Source organism: Archocentrus centrarchus, chromosome 13 (genome assembly GCF_007364275.1).
Source record: "Archocentrus centrarchus isolate MPI-CPG fArcCen1 chromosome 13, fArcCen1, whole genome shotgun sequence".
NCBI classification, from domain to species: Eukaryota; Metazoa; Chordata; class Actinopteri; order Cichliformes; family Cichlidae; genus Archocentrus; species Archocentrus centrarchus.
Window position 1 is genome coordinate 37,515,966 of NC_044358.1, and position 13,586 is coordinate 37,529,551.

At 40.9% G+C, this 13,586-nt stretch overlaps 1 protein-coding gene across 1 annotated transcript in view; it reads left to right on the forward strand.

Moving 5' to 3' along the window:
• igsf11 (immunoglobulin superfamily member 11) overlaps nucleotides 1-13,586 on the forward strand; it is a 112,685-nt gene that overhangs the window by 88,370 nt on the left and 10,729 nt on the right. Inside the window, exon 3 of the mRNA XM_030744910.1 lies at nucleotides 2,821-2,984. Coding sequence (XP_030600770.1) covers nucleotides 2,821-2,984 — 164 coding nt within the window. The remainder of the gene's footprint in view (nucleotides 1-2,820; nucleotides 2,985-13,586) is intronic.

Here is a 13,586-nt window from a genome sequence, read left to right on the forward strand (position 1 = left end):
AACAGGATGTTTGTCAACAGAAAAATGGGAAAGCTTGCCTGGTAAACCTAGTGAGAATGATAGCCTATTTACATCACACCTATGCACATTAGCCTGGAGAAATATATAAAAAAAAAAAAAAGGCTGCACAACTCTGCTTCACTCAGCACTGGGTATGAATACAAAATATTGTAGACTACAGCAAAATAAGGTTACACTACTGTATCAATCTCTGGCCTGTCTTTGATTGTTTCCTGAAATCAGTTTGTACTTTATTGTTCTGTGCTGGTGATTAGAAAACATGATTTACCTCAGCCACAGTGGCTCCTTTTCAGCTATAATGCAATACTGTACTGAATTCTTTTTTTTTTTTTTTTTTTTTTTATACGAGTGGTCATGTTTGACAGTGAGTGGCTCCATGTTCATCCCTTACATATCGAACCCATTACACGATGTATTCTGGAAGAGCGGCTGTCTACCAGGCATGCTTGAGTGGAACTGGCATAAAGCTTTGGCAGAAGTGTGTGCAATAATGAGGCAATGCCAAGCAATACCATACTTCTCATCCCTGTCTTTTAGATGTGTCCCTAAAAGGCTACCATACATGTCACCAGTGACATACACTGATTAAAGTCTGAGTAACTGTGTGGATTGTAGTGGGCAGTATGTCACGCGTGTGCCTGTGAGTGGAGAGGGCACGGTGCACAGCATATGTACTGCACTGGTTAGCCAGCATTGCGTGTTTGTGCTTGTTTGTGATGTTTGGTGTGTGTGAGTGTTCTTTGGTCGTGGGAGCTTACAGGCTCTGTGCGCAGAGGTTCCCTAATCCAGTGTTTTGAAATGAGCCCTCCAGCTGTTGTGGGCTTGAGAGACTGCTGCCTTGGAGGGGGCTTAGAGATGATAAGATGCTCCTTCTATCTTCATTCCTCTAGGATCTTTCTTTCTTTCTTTCTTTCTTTCTTTCTTTCTTTCTTTCGTCTTCCTCTGCCTTTCTGCTTCCCTTAAATCTAGCACATTTAATACCTATGTGGCCACTGAGAAAACACACTTGCACTGATCTCATGTTGCCAACGCAATCGCACATTCTGTTAAGACCGTAACTCTTTATACGAACTTCTTCCTCTGTGCTGTTAATCCTCCATTAAGAACAAAGATTGATTCCTTGCAGAAAGTGAACACTGTGTACACAGAGGATAGAGGAAGTTCAGATTAGCAACCTGAGACTTTGCTACTTCTTGTTTTTATTTTTTATAATGATGGCTAAGATTGCCATCATATCTTGTCATAAGATGTAATGGGACTGTGACACAGACACTGTGTAATGTACAGTGTTGTTATTTAGACAAATCACCTACAGTGAAGAATCGCGCTTCTCTTTATATTGCATATTCACATTCCAGTAGAATATAATTGTTCTAAGTGAAATTGCTTGCATTTTTTGGGGGAGGACTGTCTTTTTATGACTGTATATGTCTTTGATAAACCATAACTGAGTGAAGCAGTTTGAGTGCCGCATATCTCCCCTGGCCCAGCACTGAGCCTGCAGGGCCTCTCGTGTCTGCCAGCAGAAGGAAAGCGTAGGAAGTCCAGCAGGTTTTGGACAGACAGGCAGAGAGCAACAGGCAGTCTGTCAGCTAGAAAATATTACCCTGCTACTCGAAGCCTAAACTCAGCAGAAATGAGTCAGTAGATGAAAAAAAAATAGGGCTTATATTCAGTTACTTATAAACATGAATAATTATCATGTATATATTGTAGTTATTGTGCAATGTGGTCATTGCTTGCACTTGGCATCTATCTTGACTCTTGACTACTACCCATGTAATTGACATTCTGCTGGTTTCTGCTATTGATTTATGGCAATATCTTCATCTTGCATTACCACTGACAAAGACGATTCACAGGACATGATCAGTTATCTTTAATCATATCATAGCGAATCATCCTCCTCACCGTGTTTAGATAAGATTACTTCCCACTGGGGTTTTTGGACATGGATACATGCTTGCGGGGGAGATCTAACTTAATTTGGGCTCTAATGTCTTTAGTTGGTCTCGAAATAGGATGCAGCATGTACATATTCGTCTGTGTGGGTCTGTTGTGGATGACAGCTGAGTCCAGATGAGGAGAGTGGCTTCTTAGTTGTTTACTCTGAGAGGATAAACCTTTGTTGCAGAAGACAACAAGCTCCGTGGTTATCATCATTGTGGCTAAGCTGTATGCCCACAGGAAGCAACAAATTTAGCCATTACTATCCTCATTCAGTACGTGCTGATTCCGATGTTGCTCATATGAAAGAAATAAGTTGTCTTGGGAAATGAACAAAAAATGAACAAAATGTTGAAAAACATCCCATGACATCTTATCATGTTTCACCATTTAACTACATATTACATATTTCATGTGATCCTTCTCAGTTCTCAGTTCCTAGATGTTTGTTAGTTGCTGAAAGCATCTCAAATGAGGAGTTTGGTTCTTAGGAAATCATGTTTGTTTTCCCATTAAGATGAAAAAGCTGCAAAAAAAAAAAAAAAATTAAAATATTGTACATGGCAGAATTATAGCTTTGTAAGACTTGAATCATCTGTGTGCGTGTGTGTTTCTGTAACTCACACACTAAAGCAGACGTTCTCACGTTAGTGATTTGGGGGATCTTAACAGCCTTCAGGAAACCTTTGAAGATGCTGCTTTTCTTACAAAGTGCAAAGATACATCTGTTGGGAGTTTTGGGGAATTTCTACATTTAGACATCTGCTCATCTCTCTCTCTGTTTCATTTGGTACTGTATGTGCTTTTCTTTTGAGAATCAAGATGCTGATCGCTGACTCTTTTCTCCTGCAGTCTGTGTGCAGGCACTCGATGTGACAGTGTCCCAGAGTAGTGTCCAGGTGGCTCGTGGCCAAGCAGCCATCCTTCCCTGCTCCTTTACCACCAGTGCTGCACTCACCAACCTCAACATCATCTGGATGGTGATACCGCTGTCCAATGCTAACCAGCCAGAGCAGGTATGAATCACTTACCATACACCTGCTGACCATGCAAAAAAAAGCCAAATAGACTTTTTAGCTTTTACTAAAAAGCTAAGCTCAGAGTCACAGGAGTGTTAAAAAGCATAGGCTTCATGTTCAGCAGACAGAGTTCTGCAGTGCAATTAGTTTGTCAGGTCCTTATTTACTATGCTGTGAGTTTTGCTGTGATTGTTGTAATTAAATACTGTAGATGTTTGGATGCTGAATTGGTACACAGTCAATGTTGCTGTGCACTCTACACACGAACAGAAATGTCTGACTCTGAAATGCACCTATCTTATTTTCTAATGCAACACTACTGTATGCGCATCTTGTGGATGGCTTCCTTACAGTCAATGCAGGTACACGAGACTTGATCTGTTTTAAGGTGTGCTCAGATACAGTGCAAAGAGAATGTCATCAAAAATGCATCAGATCTATGCAGAATGATACAAACAAAAGTGAACTGTTATGTAGCCCTTTCGTGTTTGCTTAAGTTGTTTCAAGTTAAGAAAATTGTAATCATAGTGTATGGCAGGAACCTCCAGTGCAATTCTCATGAATAATTGCGGTGTTATAACACATCACAGGATTAAGCTGCATTCTTACAGTACTGTGCAAAAGTCTTACGCCACCCCTCTTTTCTTTGTTTTGCTTCCAAGGAGCCAGATTTTATTTAATTTTTTAAATTGGCCCTGAGCAGTAGTTCTCTAGCCTTGCAGCATTTTTGTTTGTACATTTGGCTGCTTTTTCACTCATTTTCAGTCCAGCCCTTGTACCTGACCATTTCAGAGGAATGTTATTAGTCTGCTGAGCCACTTAACACTAACTTATGAATCATTTAAGCATAAAAGGCACCTAAGTGAAGGAATTAGAGTTGTGTCTACACATAACAGGCGACTTATTAAAGAATCAGTTTTATATTTTTATCTTTTCTATTTTGTTGATAGCAGCCTGTCACAAAAATATATTTTGTTCCCATTTCTTTAGTTGGATCTGTATAATCTATATAAGATAATGCAGTTTGACAAGTACGGTCAGATTTTGAACCATCATGCTTTACCATCATTTTCAGCATAACAATGATCCCAAACACACTGCCAATGTAGTAAAAGCATACCTTGACAGAAAAAAACACAGTGGAACACTATCAGTCATGGACCAGCCCCCTCAGAACCCGGACCTCAACATTATTGAAACAGTGTGGGAGAACAGAACAAAAGGCAGCCAACATTCAAAGAAGAGCTTTGAATGTCCTCCAAGAAGCCTGGAGAACTGTTCCTGAAGACTACTTAAAGAAATTACAAGAGAGTTCAGGCTGTGTTGATGAATAAAGGTGGTCACACTAAATGTTGACTTTCAAGCTTATTAGAATTTTACTACTGTATTTCCATATAAGTTTTCAGATGTTTCAATAGATTGCTTCACCTATTTCCCATTTTCCTGGCAACACGCACTGCTCAAAACAATTAAAGGAACCCTTTGAAAACATGTAATATCTCAATGGGAAAAGAAATCATGCTGGATAGCTATACTGATATGGACTGGGTGGGCTGAAAAAATCATGCAGAAGGCTAGTCCATTTTACCAAAATTTCCCTGCAGTAATTCAAAATGGTACTCAATAGTTTGCATGGCCCCCACGTGTTTGTATGTATGCCTTACAATGTTGGGGAGCAGGGCATCACTGAGCTTCTGGACAGTCTGAGATGCAACCTGGCAGCGTCAAATGGACAGAAACATAATGTCCCAGAGATGTTCTATTGGATTTAGATCAAGCAAGAGTGGGGGCCAGTCAATGGTATCAATTCCTTCATCCTCCAGGAACTACCTAAATACTCTCACCATATGAGGCTGGGCATTGTCATGCACCAGGAGGAACCCAGGACCCACTGCACCAGCATAGTGCAGTGGGTCCAAGGATTTAAACCTGATACCTAACGATAGTCAGGGTACCGTTGCCTAGCCTGTAGAGGTCTGTGCATCTCTTCATGCATATGCCTCATCAGGCCATCACTGACCCGCCACTAAATGGGTCATGCTGAATGATGTTACAGGCAACATAATGTTCTTTTTGAGACCCTTTCGTGTCTGTCAAACATGCTCTGGGTGAACCTGCTGTCATCTGTGAAAAGCACAGGACGTCAGTGGTGGGCCTGCCAATTGTGGTATTCTATGGAAAATGCTAATCGGGCTCCATAGTCCCAGGCAGTGAGCACGGGGCCCACTAGAGGACATCAGGCCCTCAGGCCACCCTCATTAAGTCTGTTTCTGATTGTTTGGTCAGAGACATTCACACCGGTCACCTGCTGGAGGTCATTTTGTAGGGCTCTAGCAGTGCTCATCCTGTTCTTCCTTGCATAAAGGAACAGATACCGGTCCTGGTTATAGGTTAATGACCTTTTACGGCCCTGTCCAGCTCTCCTAGAGTAACTGCCTTTCTCCTGGAATCTCCTCCATGCTCTTGAGACTGTGCTCTGAGACACAGCAGAGATTCTGACAATGGTATGCACTGATGTGCCATCCTGGAGGAGTTGGACTACCTGTGTAACCTCTGTAGGGTCCAAGTATCACCTCATGCTACCAGTAGTGACACTGACCCTTTTTTTTGGGTGGGGGGGTGGGGGTGGGGGGGTTGTCTTACTGTTGCCTCTCTAGACAATAAAACTGATTAACAACCCCCCCCCCCCCCCCCTTCTCCCTAAGTCACCAGATCAACATCCCAGAAGTTTAATTGACTTGACAGTGCACTCTGATTAAAAAGTGTTCCTGTAATTTTTTTTGGGCAGTGTATAAAAATAAATCAGGGGTGACTCAAGACTTTTGCACAGTATCTTTCCCATGCCAAATATGTATATGCAGACAATATAGATACACAGCATAAGCAAAAGCAGACACAGAACCAAAAAAATAAAAAATAATCCCTTTTCAGTGCATCTGAACACACCTTTCATATATCAGTTTTGTTATAAATAGAGTTTACCATAGTGTAATATAGAAGTATTGTAGTAGTAAAAGATTAAGGGTGTATTTATAGTCTACAAGCTGTGTGCTGGAAGACACCTTTAAAACAATATATCAACTGCACAGTCAAAATATTTTAAGGCCTTTTTAGTGCTGAGTTCATTTGGAAACATTGTCAGTAAGTTCCAAGCAAAGACATGGTAGAATTTGTCACTATATTCATTTTGTTTATCTGGCCTCTCGCTTTATAGCATTCTACCCCCCCCCCCCCCCCCCCCCCCCACATCCCTCTTTCACTCACTCTTCATCCCCTTGTGCGGGACTTCTGTGCTTCCATTTGAGTTGTTTAACATGCAGCTGCAGGCCGTACAAGCTCACCTGCCTCCCTTCACTTTGAACCCCAGTGCTGGTCGGCCGTCCAAATAACACAATCATCTTCTGCACTAATTAACTCACGCCCACGACAGGCTCTATATCGCAGCTGTTCTCACCAAACACACACAAATATACACAAATGCACGCACACAAACTGGCATTAGACAGACTGCTGGTCCAAATGTACTGCAGATCCACTTGCATGCATGCAGGGCTTATATACAGTATGTCTACTGACTTCACACATAAATACGAAGTGTGCAGTAAAAGTGTGAATACTGACGTGAGTATATACATCCAAAAAGTCACACATCATGGAAGAATCCTCTCATGTGTGCACCTGTGGCTTATACACTCACTTACACAGGCACACACACACACACATACCCGCACGCACACACACAGAGTGAATAATTGGAGCTCAACACTATAGAAGGCAGCATCACATTCACACTTTACGTCAGGTTCACACTACATTGCATACATGAAGCCCATGTATAACTGGTACCGCTATTTCCATTAAGAATGCAATACATTGTCACAGACTTAGAAATGTAATATCTCACAATCTGTCCACACACACAAGAAGAAACAAAAACACTGCAAACTGCCATTTCATCACAAAATTGGGGAGCTGTCTAAAAGTGTGCGATGAAACAAAGTGTGGTGCGACAGAACAAGTACAAGGTCATTTTAGAGAGAGAGAGAGTGTGTCATAAATGATTATAGTTGATGCTAAAAGCCATTAAGAATTACTGAACAGAACTCCATACACTTGCACAACCTGCATTAGCACTTTAGTGAGCGCACACTATGACCACTCAGATCTCTCTCTTCTCAAATTTGAAAGCCACATTCATGTTGGTCTATACTGAATGATGCACTCTTAGAAGCTAGCAGCAGAACTCTGACGGCTTCTCTAAAAGTGCAAACACAGCTATTTGTTTTCCTCGCTGCTTTCATTGCCGTGTTGTCTAAGGCGTCACCTTCTCATTCACAGACTTTAGCTTACACGGTTGACTCCACATTATAGGCTGTGGAACGTAACTATGAGCTCTATATATTTTGTTTATGAGAGGAGGCAGGGTGACAGCCTGGTGCTTTTGGTGTCTGCTGAGATGCTTGATCTATGAAGTAGTTATTCCAGAGAAAAGACAAAGTCATTTGTATTTTGAGTTAAAAGTCACAATAAATTCCAAATGATTCCATCATAATATATTATGGTGTATGTTTTAAAGTAATAATTTACCAACTAGCTGTCTGTATCATTAAAGGAGTTGACAGCCACTCAAAAAAATGATCTCCTGGTTCTTCACTTCCTCTCAGCTTCATAGGGTCCTTTAGTTACTGTTACAATTTTCCAGCCAGTTTTAAACCGCTTTCAAAACTTTCCTGGGATTGTTTTTGATTCTTTTTTGTTTGTTTTTTGAGTTTTTTGGGGGGAGGAAAAAAAGAAAAAGAAAACTATATATGCTACTTGGCAAGCTGACAAAGAAAGTAAGCAATTAGCTAGAGTCTGAAGAGTCACATATTTCCCCCAGGAGTTATGGTAACAGAACAGAGCTGAAGGGAAAACTGACCTCAAATGAATGTTAATGTTGCTCCTGAACAGTTAACTCCTACACAATATCAAATTAAAAGGTGATGGCGTTAGTGTTGCATTTGCACCTTGCATCTGCTGCTCAGCATAAGGTAATATAGTAGCTGTAGATTCAGCATAAAGAACGTCCCTCCCATCAGTCTCCTGTTCTGTTCTGTTCTTTGGTGTGTGGGTAACCGTCTTTTATGCACACATTGACTCCTCCAGCTGATGGTTAAAAGTAATTCACATTGACAGTATCAGGCTTTCTCCTTTAAAGGGAAAAAAGGGATATTATATCCATAAATATACATAGATTAGTGTGTTATTACATCTTCCAATAAATTGATGCGTTCTTTTAAACTTGTAATGAATCCATTAAAAAAACTTGTAATGAATCCATTAAAAGGAGCGAATGCCGGTTTGTGGAAGCTGTCACGTTCTCCCACTATGTTTGAATACAGTAGTCAGGAAGGACATCTCTCTGCTGACCAACTGATACTCATACTGTATATAGTACACTAATGGCGGAGGAGAAGGTGGTTGTGTGTCATGGAGGGATGGTTAAATTTGTGGCTGCACCATCAGACTCAAGATATGAATGATCATACCTTTGTTTTATCATCTGAGAAGGGGTCCCCACCAGGTCCCCTTCACCACTGTATTATTAAATGAACAGCTAAGAGAGCCAGCTGGTGGCTATAGTTTCATATTTACATACTGTACGGTGTTGTATATTGAAGTTTTAAGAGCTTTTAGCTTCCCAAGCACAATAATTTAGACTTCACAAATTGTGAAAAGAAAAATGTAATTATTATAATAAAGGATTCAGGGCCACCATCAGTCTAGAACAGACAACTGGCAGCATATTCACAAAGGTGTCGATAACACAGCACACACTCTTTCACTATGATAAAGAATACTAGATGAGGAATGCAAAATTCCACCCAAGTGCTTTGTTCTACAGTATACTTAACATGGACTACACAATGCAAGTCTCCTCGACTCTAGTTATACTGAGGAAAACCTGCTTCAGTATCTGTGTACAACTCTTAATTCTAGCTCCAAACAACCACCGATAGGCTTCTTCAATCCGTACCTGAGCCTGCTCCAATATGACATGAATGCAATAGAATCCCTGTCACACCATTTCTATAGTAAAAAACAAAACCAAAAATATCCAAAAACAAATAAGTAACAGGCTTCATAGGCCAGCATTTAATAAAGCGACCGTGTTGTGCAAAAGGTATGAGCCACCAGTCATTTCTTTATATTTTGCTAGTAAAATGGGAAATAGGTGCAGTGATTGGTGCAAAAATACTATTTTATTTGTGTTATCTTTAGAAGTTGTCATAGATTTCATATATTCAATTAAAAAAATTGTGTTTTGTAACGGGCTGCTAGCAACAAAATTCCTAAAGATTCATTTTAAAATTGGTTCTTTACTAAGTTTTTTGTCATGTGTAGACTGGTTTATCCCTTGAGTTACGTGCCTTTGTTGGTCAGTGTTATCTGGCTTAACAAACATTCCTCTGAAAATGGCCATTTACAAGGACTGGACTGAAAATGAGTGAAAAGGCAGGCAATGTCCAAAGAGAAACTTTGAAAGAACTTTCAAAGCCTGGAGAATTACTGCTCAGGACCACTTTTAAAAATGACAAAGATCCTTGGACGCAAAATATAAAGAAGTGAGGGGTGACTCGAGACTTTTGCACAGTGCCGTATGTTTATAAATCCACTACTGTGACCGAAGTGTGTAACATCAGTATAAAATGTGTTGCAGTGTTCGGAGAGTGTGTAAACTCTTGCCTAGTTGTAGTCGTTTATGTTTTCTCACGACCTGACAAGCTAAGCTCCAAATTCGAACATGTTGGCGCACAGCTCAGAGAAGCGTACCTGCGTGTTTGGGTCGGTGCGCATATTCATGCGTTGTTTTCTGTGCATGTAATCTGTCTATCAAGTTGTTGCTGAGATCAGATGTCTTGGCCTCTGTGGACCGCTTGGTGTGAGATAATCCAGATAAACACACACACACACAGAAGCAGGCACGCACGCCCACACACACGACTAGACACAGTGGTTTTGTGTTTCTGACCTGCTGTCTATCCTCTTAAAACTGTTTGCTGGATATTGGTGTTGTTTATGCTCAAATAAAAGCTCCATAAAACTAATTCCTGAAAACAGTTTCATAGTTTCAGATGTCAGAATAACTTCAAAAGTTAGCTTCAAAAGTTTACAGCTACCCCTTTTTGAAACATGCTTTTAATGTCGTGGGACAGCTTAGTAATATCAGTCTTGCCTAACACCTTTAAAAATTCAATTTTTGCTACTTATTGTCTTCTTAGTTATAGTAGCTGAAGATCCAACGTTATAAAGAAAAGTACATTTTCTCAGCACTAATGAAAATGGTTTGCAGCTCCCTCTTTTTTTTGTTCCTGGAAAGGGAGCTGAAAAATAGATAATGTTGTTATAGTAAAAAATTGTGCAGCTTCATTGAAATGAATCCTCTGTGAAATTGAGGTCATAGAGAATAATGTGCAGAAATGACGCTCATCTCTAACTGAGAACATCTGTACTTTCAGGATCAGATTAATCCTCATCTGAACACGGCCTAAGTAAGTTTTTCTGGGCACATCGAAATTTGAAAGGAGTGATCTCAGACAAAACACGGCATGTTTTTTTCTTAGGCTGCAACTCCTCCTTCTGGAAAAAGTTAGGAGGATCTGTGCTGTCTGATGCAGTGCATCCATGACTCCTATGTTCAGCTTAACCCGACTCCAAACGTGATAAAGTGAAACTTTGACAGGAATTTTCATTGTATTTATTTAGCTATTTTTCTCTTGCCTGCCTCAAGGAACATGTGTATCCAGAGTCATTTTCATTTTTCAGAAGTGTCTTTCAACAGGAAAAAAAACAAAACCTTTTTAAAGGTTTTTAAATGCCACACCTTCCTAAAATGTTTACAGTGAAATGTAGTTATGATGGTTATGGTGAGTTTTTAAATACTTTGGGAGCACTGCTCCTGTGAGCAGCTGCAGGCGCAACTTCTCCAGTGCTGTCTTTGACATTTTAAGGCCGGTTTACAAGTCTCCTTTGGTACTTCATCCTGGCACAATAGCCTCACTGTTACACGCAAGACACACAAGCTCAGATTATCAGACAGGCCAGTAAGATAACACAGTTCAAACTCTACTGTGAGTTGTACAACAGATCAGTTACTAGGAGAGCCAGTGTAATCCAGCCTCCACTCACAAACTTGGCAACAACAACAAAAAAAATCTACAAAAAAAAAAGTTTGCTTCATAAGGGAAACCTTTCAGAAAGGGAAGAGAAGCTTCACCTGTGCTGAACCAGAACCTTGATGCATTGAAGTTTCCTATTTTACAAACTGTTCCAGCAAAACTGTTATTTTTTTAATGCTACAACTTCCATTCTGCCCTAAGCCATCCCCAAAGAATGCAGTTTGTCTTCAAATTTTTTTCTCCTTATTTTTTCCCCTTGATTTCAAATGAAATGCAGTTTGTTTCCCTTTTTCCCTCATGTAATGTTCTTTGGATCAGAAGCAGCTGAATGCAGTGTGCCAGTGTACCAAGAGTATCGACATAAGGATCACAGTGAGAACCTGGAAGGAAAACTTGGACTAAAGCATAGCCTTAAAACAAGTGATAGTGTAGAAGACTTAGCACTATGTGGAAATGTGCTAGCAGAAGAATCAAGTATACTTATGTACTGTAGTCAGTAGGGTAAATCGGGTAAATCCAGTGGTATATTAGTAAAAAAGGATCTGGTTCCATATTGTTCCGAACATGTCTCAAAGGATAGAAAGAGATAACAGTTGCAGCTTATAGTCATTAGACTGAAGGGAGCTGTGAGGGTTTAGAGATTTATTCGGGCTTTATTGAAGCGATGGCAGTATCCTTCATGCACGGGGCCAGGGGGTCCTTAGGGTCAGTTAGAATTGGGATATGACCATGAAACTGGTACAGCAGTATCTGAAAGTTTACTGTGAGCATCTGTTTGATATTCAAACGTGCAGGGTATATCGCACAGCAGAAGACTGGGGATATAGCACAATTTGTGCAGATGCTTGTACTGTATCTGTGTAGGATTTTAGGAGTCAAAGGGTGTAACGGAGGTTTACCGCTGGGCCAATAGTTGGGCGTCCAGCTAGAGTTCTTAGGGCTGTCTGCCATTTGAGTGCCAGCCATGACCTCTTTTCTGCCTGTTCGTAGCCACAAAGCCAACCAGGTCACGCGAGGGAACGAGGTGATTTATACATACACATAGATATGGATGGATCAACACAGCGCACAGAGTCAAAAATCTAAAAAAAGGGGAATTTTGGCACATTTAACAACCAAGAAATGCAACACTGCTCTCATGCAAATGAGTATTAACATGCTTTTAAACATATATTGGCTTGATTTATTCCTCTATAATTGTTCAGGCATTTGTTTCTAGTGAGAAAATGAATACCCACAGAGAAGAAGATACCATAGCAGAAACAGGCCTGATCTGCAGCACAGGTTAGGACCTGCTTTAATCCTTGACTCATTCATGCCCACACTCAAACAAGCACAAGGAAAATGAAGCGTGTGAGGCCGATTGATTGGATCACTTTCATCGGGCATGCAGATTATATTGTCGGGTCATCGGGAATATAGAGCCTGGTCAAACCAACGAACATGAACCTGCAAAAAAAAAAGACATAGAAGGAAAGAATGGGCAGTTATTAAGACAGAGGAGCAATTATTGTGACAGAACAATCACAAACACTTCCACGCTCCACGCACACACACACACACACACACACAACTCAAAACTGATACACTCCTTGTGAGAAAATGTATCTACACCGAAACACACACACACACGCAGAAGAGGCAGTTGCAGGCTCTCATCACAGCTGAGGAGCTGCCTATTCATCTGCACATAAGAGGACAAAGCGAGCGTACTGCACTCAGGAAATTGCTGCCACGCAATTTACAATCGTTAAGCAGCGGTGGAGGACACGGTCACATACGCACTCCTGCACTTTCATCCAAACTATCATTTTCGTGCTCACCCACACACACATATATGCAGCCGCACACATGCACGCAAGAACACACTGGTGCCGGTTGCCTCTCTAGCTGAATCTTTGAACAGTTCAATGAGGCCTCTTTTCAGCAAAGTGAATAGCCCCTCTGATTCCCCACCATGCTTTGTGTGTAGGTGTATGTGCCGCGCCATGTGAGTTGGTGCGCGTGTGTCATGACTGCCAGACTTGTGTGCACGCACCGTGTGTTTGCGTGGGTCCTTCATCCTTTGTGTGGGCCCAGCTGAGGGGTGAGAGCTGTTTTGCATGTGGCCCGGCCTCACAAACGAGCTGTTCAGTCCATATTTGAAGCCTCGGGGAAGCTTTTAAACAACTTGGTCTTTCACTGCCTTTTAATTTTGATCCTGAGACAAGATCACCTCAACCCCAACCAAGTGTGGAATCTGTGATTGTTCTCAAAGGTCACAGACGTAATGATAAAATGATAGCGTCTGCTTTAATTTGCTGCTGGGTTTGATTCATTGTGCAGACGTCTGCCTGCATTGCCACCGTTGGATTTGTCATATTGCAGTTTATATGTTTCCAATTGAAAATGTTTTCAATTATGCATACCATTTAGTGCATGCTTTTATCTAAAGAGCCTT